The 15706-nt window shown below is 54.2% G+C and overlaps 1 protein-coding gene across 1 annotated transcript in view; it reads right to left on the bottom strand.

Annotated features, from left to right (window-relative positions):
* HCN3 (hyperpolarization activated cyclic nucleotide gated potassium channel 3) overlaps window positions 1-4171 on the bottom strand; it is a 29104-nt gene extending 24933 nt beyond the window's left edge. Inside the window, exon 1 of the mRNA XM_040333503.1 lies at window positions 1576-4171. Coding sequence (XP_040189437.1) covers window positions 1576-3794 — 2219 coding nt within the window. The 5' untranslated portion in view covers window positions 3795-4171. The remainder of the gene's footprint in view (window positions 1-1575) is intronic.
* Window positions 4172-15706: the final 11535 nt, after the last annotated feature.

The following is a 15706-nucleotide window of genomic DNA, read 5'->3' as shown; positions in this document are numbered from 1 at the left end:
TATGGCCGTTGTTCCCGCGCCGAGTTTTGAATTTTTACGTCGTTTGCGTAAGTCGAGTCAGAATACGGCCGGACGCAAGTTACGCTCACACCGAAACTAATGACGTCCTAGCGACGTCATTTGGAGCAATGCACGCTGGGAAAAAAAAAATCGCAGACGGCGCATGCGCTGTTAGATCGGCGCGGGGACGCGCCTGATTTAAATTGTAGACGCCCCCTAGCCGCGGAATTTGAATTCCGCCGGGGGATTTACGATACGCCGCCGCAAGTTTTGAGGTAAGTGCTTTCTGAATACAGCACTAGCCTCAAAAACTTGCGCCGGCGGATCGTAAATCCGATAGATTACGCGGATCTAAAGATCCTCTAATCTGAATCTACCCCACGGTGACTGAGGACATATATGGGGCCCTATAACCAGGGACATCATTTAACACATGGTGACATATATGGGGCCCTATAACCAGTGACGTCATATAACACATGGTGACATATATGGGGCCATATAACCAGTGACGTCATATAACACATGGTGACATATATGGGGCCCTATAACCAGTGACGTCATATAACACATGGTGACATATATGGGGCCCTATAACCAGGGACATCATTTAACACATGGTGACATATATGGGGCCCTATAACCAGTGACGTCATATAACACATGGTGACATATATGGGGCCCTATAACCAGTGACGTAATATAACACATGGTGACATATATGGGGCCCTATAACCAGGGACATCATTTAACACATGGTGACATATATGGGGCCCTATAACCAGTGACGTAATATAACACATGGTGACATATATGGGGCCCTATAACCAGGGACATCATTTAACACATGGTGACATATATGGGGCCCTATAACCAGTGACGTAATATAACACATGGTGACATATATGGGGCCCTATAACCAGGGACATCATTTAACACATGGTGACATATATGGGGCCCTATAACCAGTGACGTAATATAACACATGGTGACATATATGGGGCCCTATAACCAGTGACGTAATATAACACATGGTGACATATATGGGGCCCTATAACCAGTGACATCATATAAAACACGGTGACTGAGGACATAGATGGGGCCCTATAACCAGGGACGTCATATAACAAATGATGACATATATGGGGCCCTATAACCAGTGACGTCATATAACACATGGTGACATATATGGGGCCCTATAACCAGTGACGTCATACAACACATGATGACATAGATGGGGCCCTATAACCAGGGACATCATATAAAACACGGTGACTGAGGACATATATGGGGCCCTATAATCAGGGACGTCATATAACACATGGTGACTGATGACATAGATGGGGCCCTATAACCAGTGAGGTCATAACACATGGTGACTGAGGACATATATGGGGCCCTATAACCAGGGACATCATATAAAACACGGTGACTGATGACATAGATGGGGCCCTATAACCAGGGACGTCATATAACACACGGTGACTGATGACATATACGAGCTGAGAAGGTGACATTTACTCAAGGGCCCCTCAGGATTTAAGTCTGGAAGGGCCACAACCTGTCAGCACTCACCTAAAGTCACTGTAGGGGTGGATGATCCAGGAGCCGGCAGATTTAACCCTTTGCTGTTCGATCTCCACCGCCTTGTGACTCCCGAACATTCGCAGAGAGAACTTGTTGACGGCCGGCTGCAGAAGGGCCCCAAACTGTCGCTGCATGAAGGTGCTCGACACTTCCGACTCCATCTGCTCTGGGACCTCAGACTTGGAAACCAGGTTGCTCACCCCGGGCGTTGATGACTGGCTGAGGCCCGAACCCGGAGATTGGCATTCGGCAAGTCCTGGAGTTTGGTTGAGTCCTGAAGATGTCTGGCTGAGGCCTGTGACTGAGGGCTGGCGGGGCCCAGAAGCTGGTGTTTGGCTGGACCCGGGAACATTGGGCTGACAAGTGCCTGGTTGCTGACCATTTCCTGAGGTCTGAGTTTGGTTAGGCCCCATAACCGGCTGGTTGGGAGAGGCAGCAGCTGTCTGACTGGGAGTAGGGGAAACAGATTGGTTGGATCCAGAAACTGAAGGTTGGTTTGGTGATGGGGCAGAGGTTTGGTTGGGGGAAGGAGAAACTGTTTGGCTTGACCCTTTAGCAAAACTTTGACTGGATCCATGGGCAGAAGTTTGGTTGAGTACTGTAGAACCTCCCGGAGCAGGAGATGGGTTGGGCGAATGGGCAGAAGTTTGGTTGGGTCCCGTAAAAGATGGCTGGTTGGAGGCCATGGCAGAAGTTTGGTTGGATCCCGTAAAAGAAGGCTGGTTGGAGGCCAGAGCAGAAGTCTGGTTGGGTCCCGTAAAAGAAGGCTGGTTGGAGGCCAGGGCAGAAGTTTGGTTTGGTCCCGTAAAAGAAGGCTGGTTGGAGGCCAGGGCAGAAGTTTGGTTGGATCCCGTAAAAGAAGGCTGGTTGGAGGCCAGGGCAGAAGTTTGGTTTGGTCCCGTAAAAGAAGACTGGTTGGAGGCCAGGGCAGAAGTTTGCTTGTGTCCCATAAAAGAAGGCTGGTTGGAGGCCAGCACAGAAGTTTGGTTGGGTCCCGTAAAAGAAGGCTGGTTGGAGGCCAGGGCAGAAGTTTGATTTGGTCCCGTAAAAGAAGGCTGGTTGGAGGCCAGGGAAGAAGTTTGCTTGGTCCCTGTAGAAGGAAGTTGGCTTTGTGTAGGTATAGAAGGCTGATGAGAAGCAGGAGTCGGGGAAGAAGACTGGCAAGGACCTGGACTAAATGACTGGGTAGGTCCTCCCATTGTGGATGGTACAGGAGGCTGACCGGGTCCAAAGTTAGGATGCTGAGCTGCTCCAGGGACAGGAGGCTGAGTGGGTCTTAATGGGGGAGGCTGCTGTATTCCAGAAACAGGCTTGAAAAAGGCTGACGTATGGTTGGGTCTGGGAATTGCAGTCTGTTTTGGAATCGGTATGGTTGCTCCACCAGAAATCTGTGACTGTTTAGTGGCACTAATTGGAGGCTGCGCGGGATTCGTGGACAGAGGCTGAAAGGTACCTTGTGCAGGTCCAAAGGCTGAAGGCTGAAGACTGGACCCCGAAGGTATGTGTCCCAGAGAGACAGTCCCTGCAGGTTGCACAGGTCCAGTGACCATTGGCTGCATCGGTCTGGGGGAATTGGACTGTAGGGGTCCTGGGGTAAAGGGTGGCGATGGTTCCAGGGTTGGAGGCTGCATGGGTCTTGTAGCAGGTCCCGGGACAGAAGGCGGTAAGAGTGGTCTGGCAGAGGATTGCATTGCTCCTGGGGGACGAGGCTGCACAGGTGTGGTGGAAGGAAGCAGGGTAGCCGTAGGAACCGGAGACATTCTAGATGGAGTCTTGCCATACAACGGGGCACCAGCCTGTTGGTTGGGTTCAGGAAAAGGAGTCTGGCATGTTCCTGGGACAGAAGATTGGTTTGTTCTGGGGGACACATGGCTATCGGAAGGGGCAAGGGTAGTTGTAGCCTGTCCTGAACCTGAAAAGTGCTGGGGGGCAGCAGGGGAGGGGGCGTTGGGTTCTGTGAGCGGAGGCCTGATGACAGGTGTTTTCTGGCCATGTCCGGCACTGAAAGGACCTGGAATGAAGGTCGAAGGGTACTGACTGACTCCAGGAGTGGGAATCTTCTGCCCGAGTCCAGAGGAAGGAGGATGCTGAGCAGGTCCTGGGCTCTGGATGCTGGGCACCGCTGTCACCTCTTCTCTGGCCATGCTGGCTTCTCCATCCACCATCATATGGCTGGCCTGGGAGTGCTGCCCATTCCTAGCTTCCATGGTGTTCAGTCAGAAGTCCTCCTTGGGGTCCCCATATTCCGATCAGTGCGAGGGCTCCGGCCTGCCTCCCTGCACAGCCCGGCTCTGCCCTCCACACTGAAGAACACCAAATAAGCTCATCATCTCCATGACATCCTTGTAGCGAGCCAGCGGGAGAGCGGAGCGAGCCTGAGCACACACCCAGGTGAGGGGACTGGAGGGAGGAGAGTCGGAGACTGAGGCTAGGTAGGCAACCGAAAGAGGTTCTCATGAAAGGAAGGAGGGAGGGAGGGAGGGTGCAGGGAGGCGAGAGATGACAGGGAGGGAGGAGGAGGAGAGAGGAAAGGATAACGGGGAGGTAGAGATGCTACCAGATACAAGCAGGAGGATGCTGGAGGAAGAGGCAACCACAATGCCAATGGATGGGAGAAGAGCAGGACAATGGATGGGAGAAGAGCAGGACAATGGATGGGGGGGGCAGTATAGAATAGGAGAGATGGGAGAAGAGCGGGATAATGGATGGGGGGGGGGGCAGGATAGAAGAAGAGGAGAGATGGGAGAAAAGCGGGATAATGGATGGAGAGGAGCAGGATAGAAGAAGAGGAGAGATGGGAGAAAAGCGGGATAATGGATGGAGAGGAGCAGGATAGAAGAAGAGGAGAGATGGGAGAAAAGCGGGATAATGGATGGAGAGGAGCAGGATAGAAGAAGGAGAGATGGGAGAAAAGCGGGATAATGGATGGAGAGGGGCAGGATAGAAGAAGAGGAGAGATGGGAGAAGAGCGGGATAATGGATGGGGGGGGGCAGGATAGAAGAAGAGGAGAGATGGGAGAAAAGCGGGACAATGGATGGGGGGGGGGGGGAGGATAGAAGAAGAGGAGAGATGGGAGAAGAGCGGGATAATGGATGGGGGGGGGGCAGGATAGAAGAAGAGGAGAGATGGGAGAAAAGCGGGATAATGGATGGAGAGGAGCAGGATAGAAGAAGAGGAGAGATGGGAGAAAAGCGGGATAATGGATGGAGAGGAGCAGGATAGAAGAAGAGGAGAGATGGGAGAAGAGCGGGATAATGGATGGGGGGGGGGGAGGATAGAAGAAGAGGAGAGATGGGAGAAGAGCGGGATAATGGATGGGGGGGGGCAGGATAGAAGAAGAGGAGAGATGGGAGAAAAGCGGGATAATGGATGGAGAGGAGCAGGATAGAAGAAGAGGAGAGATGGGAGAAAAGCGGGATAATGGATGGAGAGGAGCAGGATAGAAGAAGAGGAGAGATGGGAGAAAAGCGGGATAATGGATGGAGAGGAGCAGGATAGAAGAAGAGGAGAGATGGGAGAAAAGCGGGATAATGGATGGAGAGGAGCAGGATAGAAGAAGAGGAGAGATGGGAGAAAAGCGGGATAATGGATGGAGAGGAGCAGGATAGAAGAAGAGGAGAGATGGGAGAAGAGCGGGATAATGGATGGAGAGGAGCAGGATAGAAGAAGGAGAGATGGGAGAAGAGCGGGATAATGGATGGAGAGGAGCAGGATAGAAGAAGAGGAGAGATGGGAGAAAAGCGGGATAATGGATGGAGAGGAGCAGGATAGAAGAAGAGGAGAGATGGGAGAAAAGCGGGATAATGGATGGAGAGGAGCAGGATAGAAGAAGAGGAGAGATGGGAGAAGAGCGGGATAATGGATGGAGAGGAGCAGGATAGAAGAAGAGGAGAGATGGGAGAAAAGCGGGATAATGGATGGAGAGGAGCAGGATAGAAGAAGAGGAGAGATGGGAGAAAAGCGGGATAATGGATGGAGAGGAGCAGGATAGAAGAAGAGGAGAGATGGGAGAAGAGCGGGATAATGGATGGAGAGGAGCAGGATAGAAGAAGAGGAGAGATGGGAGAAGAGCGGGATAATGGATGGAGAGGAGCAGGATAGAAGAAGGAGAGATGGGAGAAAAGCGGGATAATGGATGGAGAGGAGCAGGATAGAAGAAGAGGAGAGATGGGAGAAAAGCGGGATAATGGATGGAGAGGAGCAGGATAGAAGAAGAGGAGAGATGGGAGAAGAGCGGGATAATGGATGGAGAGGAGCAGGATAGAAGAAGAGGAGAGATGGGAGAAGAGCGGGATAATGGATGGAGAGGAGCAGGATAGAAGAAGGAGAGATGGGAGAAAAGCGGGATAATGGATGGAGAGGAGCAGGATAGAAGAAGAGGAGAGATGGGAGAAAAGCGGGATAATGGATGGAGAGGAGCAGGATAGAAGAAGAGGAGAGATGGGAGAAGAGCGGGATAATGGATGGGGGGGGGGCAGGATAGAAGAAGAGGAGAGATGGGAGAAGAGCGGGATAATGGATGGGGGGGGGCAGGATAGAAGAAGAGGAGAGATGGGAGAAAAGCGGGATAATGGATGGAGAGGAGCAGGATAGAAGAAGAGGAGAGATGGGAGAAAAGCGGGATAATGGATGGAGAGGAGCAGGATAGAAGAAGAGGAGAGATGGGAGAAAAGCGGGATAATGGATGGAGAGGAGCAGGATAGAAGAAGAGGAGAGATGGGAGAAAAGCGGGATAATGGATGGAGAGGAGCAGGATAGAAGAAGAGGAGAGATGGGAGAAGAGCGGGATAATGGATGGAGAGGAGCAGGATAGAAGAAGAGGAGAGATGGGAGAAGAGCGGGATAATGGATGGAGAGGAGCAGGATAGAAGAAGGAGAGATGGGAGAAAAGCGGGATAATGGATGGAGAGGAGCAGGATAGAAGAAGAGGAGAGATGGGAGAAAAGCGGGATAATGGATGGAGAGGAGCAGGATAGAAGAAGAGGAGAGATGGGAGAAGAGCGGGATAATGGATGGAGAGGAGCAGGATAGAAGAAGAGGAGAGATGGGAGAAAAGCGGGATAATGGATGGAGAGGAGCAGGATAGAAGAAGGAGAGATGGGAGAAAAGCGGGATAATGGATGGAGAGGAGCAGGATAGAAGAAGGAGAGATGGGAGAAAAGCGGGATAATGGATGGAGAGGAGCAGGATAGAAGAAGAGGAGAGATGGGAGAAGAGTGGGATAATGGATGGAGAGGAGCAGGATAGAAGAAGAGGAGAGATGGGAGAAGAGCAGGACAATGGATGGAGAGGAGCAGGCTCAGGGTGATGTGCAGAGAAGAGGGGGGATCAGACGTGTCCCCATAGGACAGGAGAGGAGGGGGATCAGACGTGTCCCCATAGGAGAGGAGAAGAGGGGATCAGACGTGTCCCCATAGGACAGGAGAGGAGGGGGATCAGACGTGTCCCCATAGGAGAGGGGAAGAGGGGATCAGACGTGTCCCCATAGGAGAGGAGAGGAGGGGGATCAGACGTGTCCCCATAGGAGAGGAGGGGATCAGACGTGTCCCCATAGGAGAGGAGGGGATCAGACGTGTCCCCATAGGAGAGGAGGGGATCAGACGTGTCCCCATAGGAGAGGAGGGGATCAGACGTGTCCCCATAGGAGAGGAGAAGAGGGGATCAGACGTGTCCCCATAGGAGAGGAGAAGAGGGGATCAGATGTGTCCCCATAGGAGAGGGGAAGAGGGGATCAGACGTGTCCCCATAGGACAGGAGAGGAGGGGGATCAGACGTGTCCCCATAGGAGAGGGGAAGAGGGGATCAGACGTGTCCCCATAGGAGAGGGGAAGAGGGGATCAGATGTGTCCCCATAGGAGAGGAGAAGAGGGGGATCAGACGTGTCCCCATAGGACAGGAGAAGAGGGGATCAGACGTGTCCCCATAGGAGAGGAGAAGAGGGGATCAGACGTGTCCCCATAGGAGAGGAGAAGAGGGGATCAGACGTGTCCCCATAGGAGAGGAGAAGAGGGGATCAGACGTGTCCCCATAGGAGAGGAGAAGAGGGGATCAGACGTGTCCCCATAGGAGAGGAGAAGAGGGGATCAGACGTGTCCCCATAGGAGAGGAGAAGAGGGGGATCAGACGTGTCCCCATAGGACAGGAAAAGAGGGGATCAGACGTGTCCCCATAGGACAGGAAAAGAGGGGATCAGACGTGTCCCCATAGGAGAGGGGATCAGACATGTCCCCATAGGAGAGGGGATCAGACATGTCCCCATAGGAGAGGGGAAGAGGGGATCAGACGTGTCCCCATAGGAGAGGGGATCAGACGTGTCCCCATAGGAGAGGAGAAGAGGGGATCAGACGTGTCCCCATAGGACAGGGGAAGAGGGGATCAGACGTGTCCCCATAGGAGAGAAGAAGAGGGGATCAGACGTGTCCCCATAGGAGAGGAGAAGAGGGGGATCAGACGTGTCCTCATAGGAGAGGGGATCAGACGTGTCCCCATAGGAGAGGAGAAGAGGGGATCAGACGTGTCCCCATAGGAGAGGGGAAAAGGGGATCAGACGTGTCCCCATAGGAGAGAAGAAGAGGGGATCAGACGTGTCCCCATAGGAGAGAAGAAGAGGGGATCAGACGTGTCCCCATAGGAGAGGAGAAGAGGGGGATCAGACGTGTCCTCATAGGAGAGGGGATCAGACGTGTCCTCATAGGAGAGGAGAAGAGGGGATCAGACGTGTCCCCATAGGAGAGGGGAAAAGGGGATCAGACGTGTCCCCATAGGAGAGGGGATCAGACGTGTCCTCATAGGAGAGGAGAAGAGGGGATCAGACGTGTCCCCATAGGAGAGGGGAAAAGGGGATCAGACGTGTCCCCATAGGAGAGGAGAAGAGGGGATCAGACGTGTCCCCATAGGAGAGGAGAAGAGGGGGATCAGACGTGTCCCCATAGGAGAGGGGATCAGACATGTCCCCATAGGAGAGGAGAAGAGGGGATCAGACGTGTCCCCATAGGAGAGGGGATCAGACGTGTCCCCATAGGAGAGGAGAAGAGGGGATCAGACGTGTCCCCATAGGACAGGGGAAGAGGGGATCAGACGTGTCCCCATAGGACAGGGGAAGAGGGGATCAGACGTGTCCCCATAGGACAGGGGAAGAGGGGATCAGACGTGTCCCCATAGGAGAGGGGAAGAGGGGATCAGACGTGTCCCCATAGGAGAGGGGAAGAGGGGATCAGACGTGTCCCCATAGGAGAGGAGAAGAGGGGGATCAGACGTGTCCCCATAGGAGAGGAGAAGAGGGGGATCAGACGTGTCCCCATAGGAGAGGGGAAGAGGGGATCAGACGTGTCCCCATAGGAGAGGAGAAGAGGGGATCAGACGTGTCCCCATAGGAGAGGAGAAGAGGGGGATCAGACGTGTCCCCATAGGAGAGGGGATCAGACATGTCCCCATAGGAGAGGAGAAGAGGGGATCAGACGTGTCCCCATAGGAGAGGGGATCAGACGTGTCCCCATAGGAGAGGAGAAGAGGGGATCAGACGTGTCCCCATAGGACAGGGGAAGAGGGGATCAGACGTGTCCCCATAGGACAGGGGAAGAGGGGATCAGACGTGTCCCCATAGGAGAGGGGAAGAGGGGATCAGACGTGTGCCCATAGGAGAGGGGAAGAGGGGATCAGACGTGTCCCCATAGGAGAGGAGAAGAGGGGGATCAGACGTGTCCCCATAGGAGAGGAGAAGAGGGGATCAGACGTGTCCCCATAGGACAGGAAAAGAGGGGATCAGACGTGTCCCCATAGGAGAGGGGATCAGACATGTCCCCATAGGAGAGGGGATCAGACATGTCCCCATAGGAGAGGGGATCAGACATGTCCCCATAGGAGAGGGGATCAGACATGTCCCCATAGGAGAGGGGATCAGACATGTCCCCATAGGAGAGGGGAAGAGGGGATCAGACGTGTCCCCATAGGAGAGGGGATCAGACGTGTCCCCATAGGAGAGGAGAAGAGGGGATCAGACGTGTCCCCATAGGACAGGGGAAGAGGGGATCAGACGTGTCCCCATAGGACAGGGGAAGAGGGGATCAGACGTGTCCCCATAGGAGAGGAGAAGAGGGGATCAGACGTGTCCCCATAGGAGAGGAGAAGAGGGGATCAGACGTGTCCCCATAGGACAGGAGAGGAGGGGGATCAGACGTGTCCCCATAGGAGAGGGGAAGAGGGGATCAGACGTGTCCCCATAGGAGAGGAGAGGAGGGGGATCAGACGTGTCCCCATAGGAGAGGAGGGGATCAGACGTGTCCCCATAGGAGAGGAGGGGATCAGACGTGTCCCCATAGGAGAGGAGGGGATCAGACGTGTCCCCATAGGAGAGGAGGGGATCAGACGTGTCCCCATAGGAGAGGAGAAGAGGGGATCAGACGTGTCCCCATAGGAGAGGAGAAGAGGGGATCAGATGTGTCCCCATAGGAGAGGGGAAGAGGGGATCAGACGTGTCCCCATAGGACAGGAGAGGAGGGGGATCAGACGTGTCCCCATAGGAGAGGGGAAGAGGGGATCAGACGTGTCCCCATAGGAGAGGGGAAGAGGGGATCAGATGTGTCCCCATAGGAGAGGAGAAGAGGGGGATCAGACGTGTCCCCATAGGACAGGAGAAGAGGGGATCAGACGTGTCCCCATAGGACAGGAGAAGAGGGGATCAGACGTGTCCCCATAGGAGAGGAGAAGAGGGGATCAGACGTGTCCCCATAGGAGAGGAGAAGAGGGGATCAGACGTGTCCCCATAGGAGAGGAGAAGAGGGGATCAGACGTGTCCCCATAGGAGAGGAGAAGAGGGGATCAGACGTGTCCCCATAGGAGAGGAGAAGAGGGGGATCAGACGTGTCCCCATAGGACAGGAAAAGAGGGGATCAGACGTGTCCCCATAGGACAGGAAAAGAGGGGATCAGACGTGTCCCCATAGGAGAGGGGATCAGACATGTCCCCATAGGAGAGGGGATCAGACATGTCCCCATAGGAGAGGGGAAGAGGGGATCAGACGTGTCCCCATAGGAGAGGGGATCAGACGTGTCCCCATAGGAGAGGAGAAGAGGGGATCAGACGTGTCCCCATAGGACAGGGGAAGAGGGGATCAGACGTGTCCCCATAGGAGAGAAGAAGAGGGGATCAGACGTGTCCCCATAGGAGAGGAGAAGAGGGGGATCAGACGTGTCCTCATAGGAGAGGGGATCAGACGTGTCCTCATAGGAGAGGAGAAGAGGGGATCAGACGTGTCCCCATAGGAGAGGGGAAAAGGGGATCAGACGTGTCCCCATAGGAGAGAAGAAGAGGGGATCAGACGTGTCCCCATAGGAGAGGAGAAGAGGGGGATCAGACGTGTCCTCATAGGAGAGGGGATCAGACGTGTCCTCATAGGAGAGGAGAAGAGGGGATCAGACGTGTCCCCATAGGAGAGGGGAAAAGGGGATCAGACGTGTCCCCATAGGAGAGGGGATCAGACGTGTCCTCATAGGAGAGGAGAAGAGGGGATCAGACGTGTCCCCATAGGAGAGGGGAAAAGGGGATCAGACGTGTCCCCATAGGAGAGAAGAAGAGGGGATCAGACGTGTCCCCATAGGAGAGGAGAAGAGGGGATCAGACGTGTCCCCATAGGAGAGGAGAAGAGGGGGATCAGACGTGTCCCCATAGGAGAGGGGATCAGACATGTCCCCATAGGAGAGGAGAAGAGGGGATCAGACGTGTCCCCATAGGAGAGGGGATCAGACGTGTCCCCATAGGAGAGGAGAAGAGGGGATCAGACGTGTCCCCATAGGACAGGGGAAGAGGGGATCAGACGTGTCCCCATAGGACAGGGGAAGAGGGGATCAGACGTGTCCCCATAGGAGAGGAGAAGAGGGGATCAGACGTGTCCCCATAGGAGAGGGGAAGAGGGGATCAGACGTGTCCCCATAGGAGAGGAGAAGAGGGGGATCAGACGTGTCCCCATAGGAGAGGAGAAGAGGGGATCAGACGTGTCCCCATAGGACAGGAAAAGAGGGGATCAGACGTGTCCCCATAGGAGAGGGGATCAGACATGTCCCCATAGGAGAGGGGATCAGACATGTCCCCATAGGAGAGGGGATCAGACATGTCCCCATAGGAGAGGGGATCAGACATGTCCCCATAGGAGAGGGGATCAGACATGTCCCCATAGGAGAGGGGAAGAGGGGATCAGACGTGTCCCCATAGGAGAGGGGATCAGACGTGTCCCCATAGGAGAGGAGAAGAGGGGATCAGACGTGTCCCCATAGGACAGGGGAAGAGGGGATCAGACGTGTCCCCATAGGACAGGGGAAGAGGGGATCAGACGTGTCCCCATAGGAGAGGGGAAAAGGGGATCAGACGTGTCCCCATAGGAGAGAAGAAGAGGGGATCAGACGTGTCCCCATAGGAGAGGAGAAGAGGGGGATCAGACGTGTCCTCATAGGAGAGGGGATCAGACGTGTCCTCATAGGAGAGGAGAAGAGGGGATCAGACGTGTCCCCATAGGAGAGGGGAAGAGGGGATCAGACGTGTCCCCATAGGAGAGGAGAAGAGGGGGATCAGACGTGTCCCCATAGGAGAGGGGATCAGACATGTCCCCATAGGAGAGGAAAAGAGGGGATCAGACGTGTCCCCATAGGACAGGGGAAGAGGGGATCAGACGTGTCCCCATAGGAGAGGAGAAGAGGGGATCAGACGTGTCCCCATAGGACAGGAAAAGAGGGGATCAGACGTGTCCCCATAGGAGAGGGGAAGAGGGGATCAGACGTGTCCCCATAGGAGAGGGGAAGAGGGGGTCAGGGGGACCCCGCTGGCTCTGTGCTGGAGGGGGACAAGAGGAGGAACATCGCGGAGCTGGACCAGCAGCATCCTACTCTGGAGTGCCACCAAGTGGTCACATGACTGCACATCCATGGATGATGGAGGGGGGGGGGGGGGAGCTAAAAGACACGGCAACCTTCAGTCATAAGAAGACAGAACATGCTGTTAGATTTCTGCCCCCCCCCTCTCCCCTCCCCCCTAATACCAGAACATTACCAGACAGGCACAAGAAGCAGTGAGGTAATATTGGGGTACAGAGGAGTCAGATGGCCCCAGTGAGGTAATATCAGGGTACAGAGGAGTCAGATGGCCCCAGTGAGGCAATATCGGGGTACAGAGGAGTCAGATGGCCCCAGTGAGGTAATATCAGGGTACAGAGGAGTCAGATGGCCCCAGTGAGGCAATATCGGGGTACAGAGGAGTCAGATGGCCCCAGTGAGGTAATATCAGGGTACAGAGGAGTCAGATGGCCCCAGTGAGGCAATATCGGGGTACAAATGAGTCAGATGGCCCCAGTGAGGCAATATCAGGGTACAGAGGAGTCAGATGGCCCCAGTGAGGCAATATCGGGGTACAGAGGAGTCAGATGGCCCCAGTGAGGTAATATCAGGGTACAGAGGAGTCAGATGGCCCCAGTGAGGCAATATCAGGGTACAGAGGAGTCAGATGGCCCCAGTGAGGCAATATCAGGGTACAGAGGAGTCAGATGGCCCCAGTGAGGTAATATCAGGGTACAGAGGAGTCAGATGGCCCCAGTGAGGCAATATCGGGGTACAAAAGAGTCAGATGGCCCCAGTGAGGCAATATCGGGGTACAAATGAGTCAGATGGCCCCAGTGAGGCAATATCGGGGTACGGAGGAGTTAGGCGACCCCAGTGAATAAACATTAAGGTACAGAAGGGGTTAGATGACCGTAGGAAAATACTGGGGTGCAGAGAAGCCAGGTGATCCCAGTGAGGCAACATCGGGGTACAGAGAAGTGACCCCCCGTGGATAAATATTGGGGTACAGAAGGGTCTAGTCACCCCAATGAGGCAATATTGGGGTACAGAGACGTCATGTGACCTCAGCAAGATAATATAGGTGTACAGAGAAGTCAGATGACCCCCCCCCCCCCCTGGTGAGGTATAAATCCTAGTAAGCAAATAAGGGGTGCATAGAATTTAGGTGACCCCAGACAGGTAATATCAGGGTACGGAAGAATCAGGTGACCCTGGTGAGATAATATTTAAGTATAGAGGAGTCAGGTGACCGCCAGTAAGGTAATATTGGGGTGCAGTGGAGTCAGGTGACCCCAGTGAGGTAACATCGGTCACAGAGTCAGATGACCACAGTAAAGTGATATTGGGGTACAGAGGAGTCAGGTGACCCCAGTGAGGTAACATCGGGGTACAGAGGAGTTCAGTGATCCCAGTGAGGTAACATCGGGGTACAGAGGAGTTCAGTGATCCCAGTGAGGTAACATCGGGGTACAGAGGAGTTCAGTGATCCCAGTGAGGTAACATCGGGGTAGAAAGGAGTCAGGTGACCTTCAGTGAGGTAACATTGGGGTACAAAAAGAGGTCAAATTACCTCAGTGAGGTAATATTGGGGTACAGGCGTGTCAGGGTGACACTGGTGAGGCAATTTCGAGGGAAAAGGGGTGTCAGGGTGACATCAGTGAGGTAATATTGATATACGGGGGTGTCAGGGTGCCAATGTTTAGGTAACATTCAGGCACAGGGGTGTCAGGGCGACACAGGTGAGGTAAATTGGGGTACAGGGGCATCAGAGTGACATTGGTGAGGTAAATTGGGGTACAGGGGCATCAGAGTGACATTGGTGAGGTAAATTGGGGTGTCAGGGTGACAATGGTGAGGTAAATTGGGGTGTCAGGGTGACACGGGTGAGGTAATATTGGGGTACAGGCGTGTCAGGGTGACACTGGTGAGGCAATTTCGGGGGAAAAGGGGTGTCAGGGTGACATCAGTGAGGTAATATTGATATACGGGGTGCCAATGTTTAGGTAACATCCAGGCACAGGGGTGTCAGGGCGACACAGGTGAGGCAAATTGGGGTGTCAGGGCGACACAGGTGAGGTAAATTGGGCGTCAGGGTGACATTGGTGAGGTAAATTGGGGTACAGGGGCATCAGAGTGACATTGGTGAGGTAAATTGGGGTACAGGGGAGTCAGGGTGACATTGGTGAGGGAAATTGGGGTGTCAGGGTGACACGGGTGAGGTAATATTGGGGTACAGGCGTGTCAGGGTGACACTGGTGAGGCAATTTCGGGGGAAAAGGGGTGTCAGGGTGACACTGGTGAGGCAATTTCGGGGGAAAAGGGGTGTCAGGGTGACATTGGTGAGGTAATATTGATATACGGGGTGCCAATGTTTAGGTAACATCCAGGCACAGGGGTGTCAGGGCGACACAGGTGAGGCAAATTGGGGTGTCAGGGCGACACAGGTGAGGTAAATTGGGGTGTCAGGGCGACACAGGTGAGGTAAATTGGGCGTCAGGGTGACATTGGTGAGGTAAATTGGGGTACAGGGGCATCAGAGTGACATTGGTGAGGTAAATTGGGGTACAGGGGAGTCAGGGTGACATTGGTGAGGGAAATTGGGGTGTCAGGGTGACACAGGTGAGGTAAATTGGGGTGTCAGGGTGACACAGGTGAGGCAAATTGGGGTACAGAGGCGTCAGGGTGACATTGGTGAGGTAAATTGGGGCGTCAGGGTGAGATTGGTGAGGTAAATTGGGGTACAGGGGCGTCAGGGTGACATTGGTGAGGTAAATTGGGGCGTCAGGGTGACATTGGTGAGGTAAATTGGGGTACAGGGGCGTCAGGGTGACATTGGTGAGGTAAATTGGGGTACAGGGGCATCAGAGTGACACAGGTGAGGTAAATTGGGGTGACAGGGTGACAATGGTGAGGTAAATTGGGCGTCAGGGTGACATTGGTGAGGTAAATTGGGGTACAGAGGCGTCAGGGTGACATTGGTGAGGTAAATTGGGGTACAGAGGCGTCAGGGTGACATTGGTGAGGTAAATTGGGGTGTCAGGGTGACACGGGTGAGGTAAATTGGGGTACAGGTGCGTCAGGGTGACATTGGTGAGGTAAATTGGGGCGTCAGGGTGACACAGGTGAAGAAATATCGGGGTGTCATTGGTGAGGAAAGTCGGGGTACAGAGGCGTCATTGGTGTCGTACCTCGGCGGTACCGGGTGTCACGTGACGCAGGCGCCGCCCCTTCACCTGCTTTGGTGTTTACCTTCGTTGCCCTGAGTAGATATGGCCGCCGGAGCACGCTTAGCCAC

The sequence above is a fragment of the Rana temporaria genome, chromosome 13 (assembly GCF_905171775.1).
Source record: "Rana temporaria chromosome 13, aRanTem1.1, whole genome shotgun sequence".
In the NCBI taxonomy this organism is placed as follows: Eukaryota; Metazoa; Chordata; class Amphibia; order Anura; family Ranidae; genus Rana; species Rana temporaria.
Note: the sequence above shows the minus strand (reverse complement) of the source record. Positions and strands in the feature narration are given on the sequence as shown.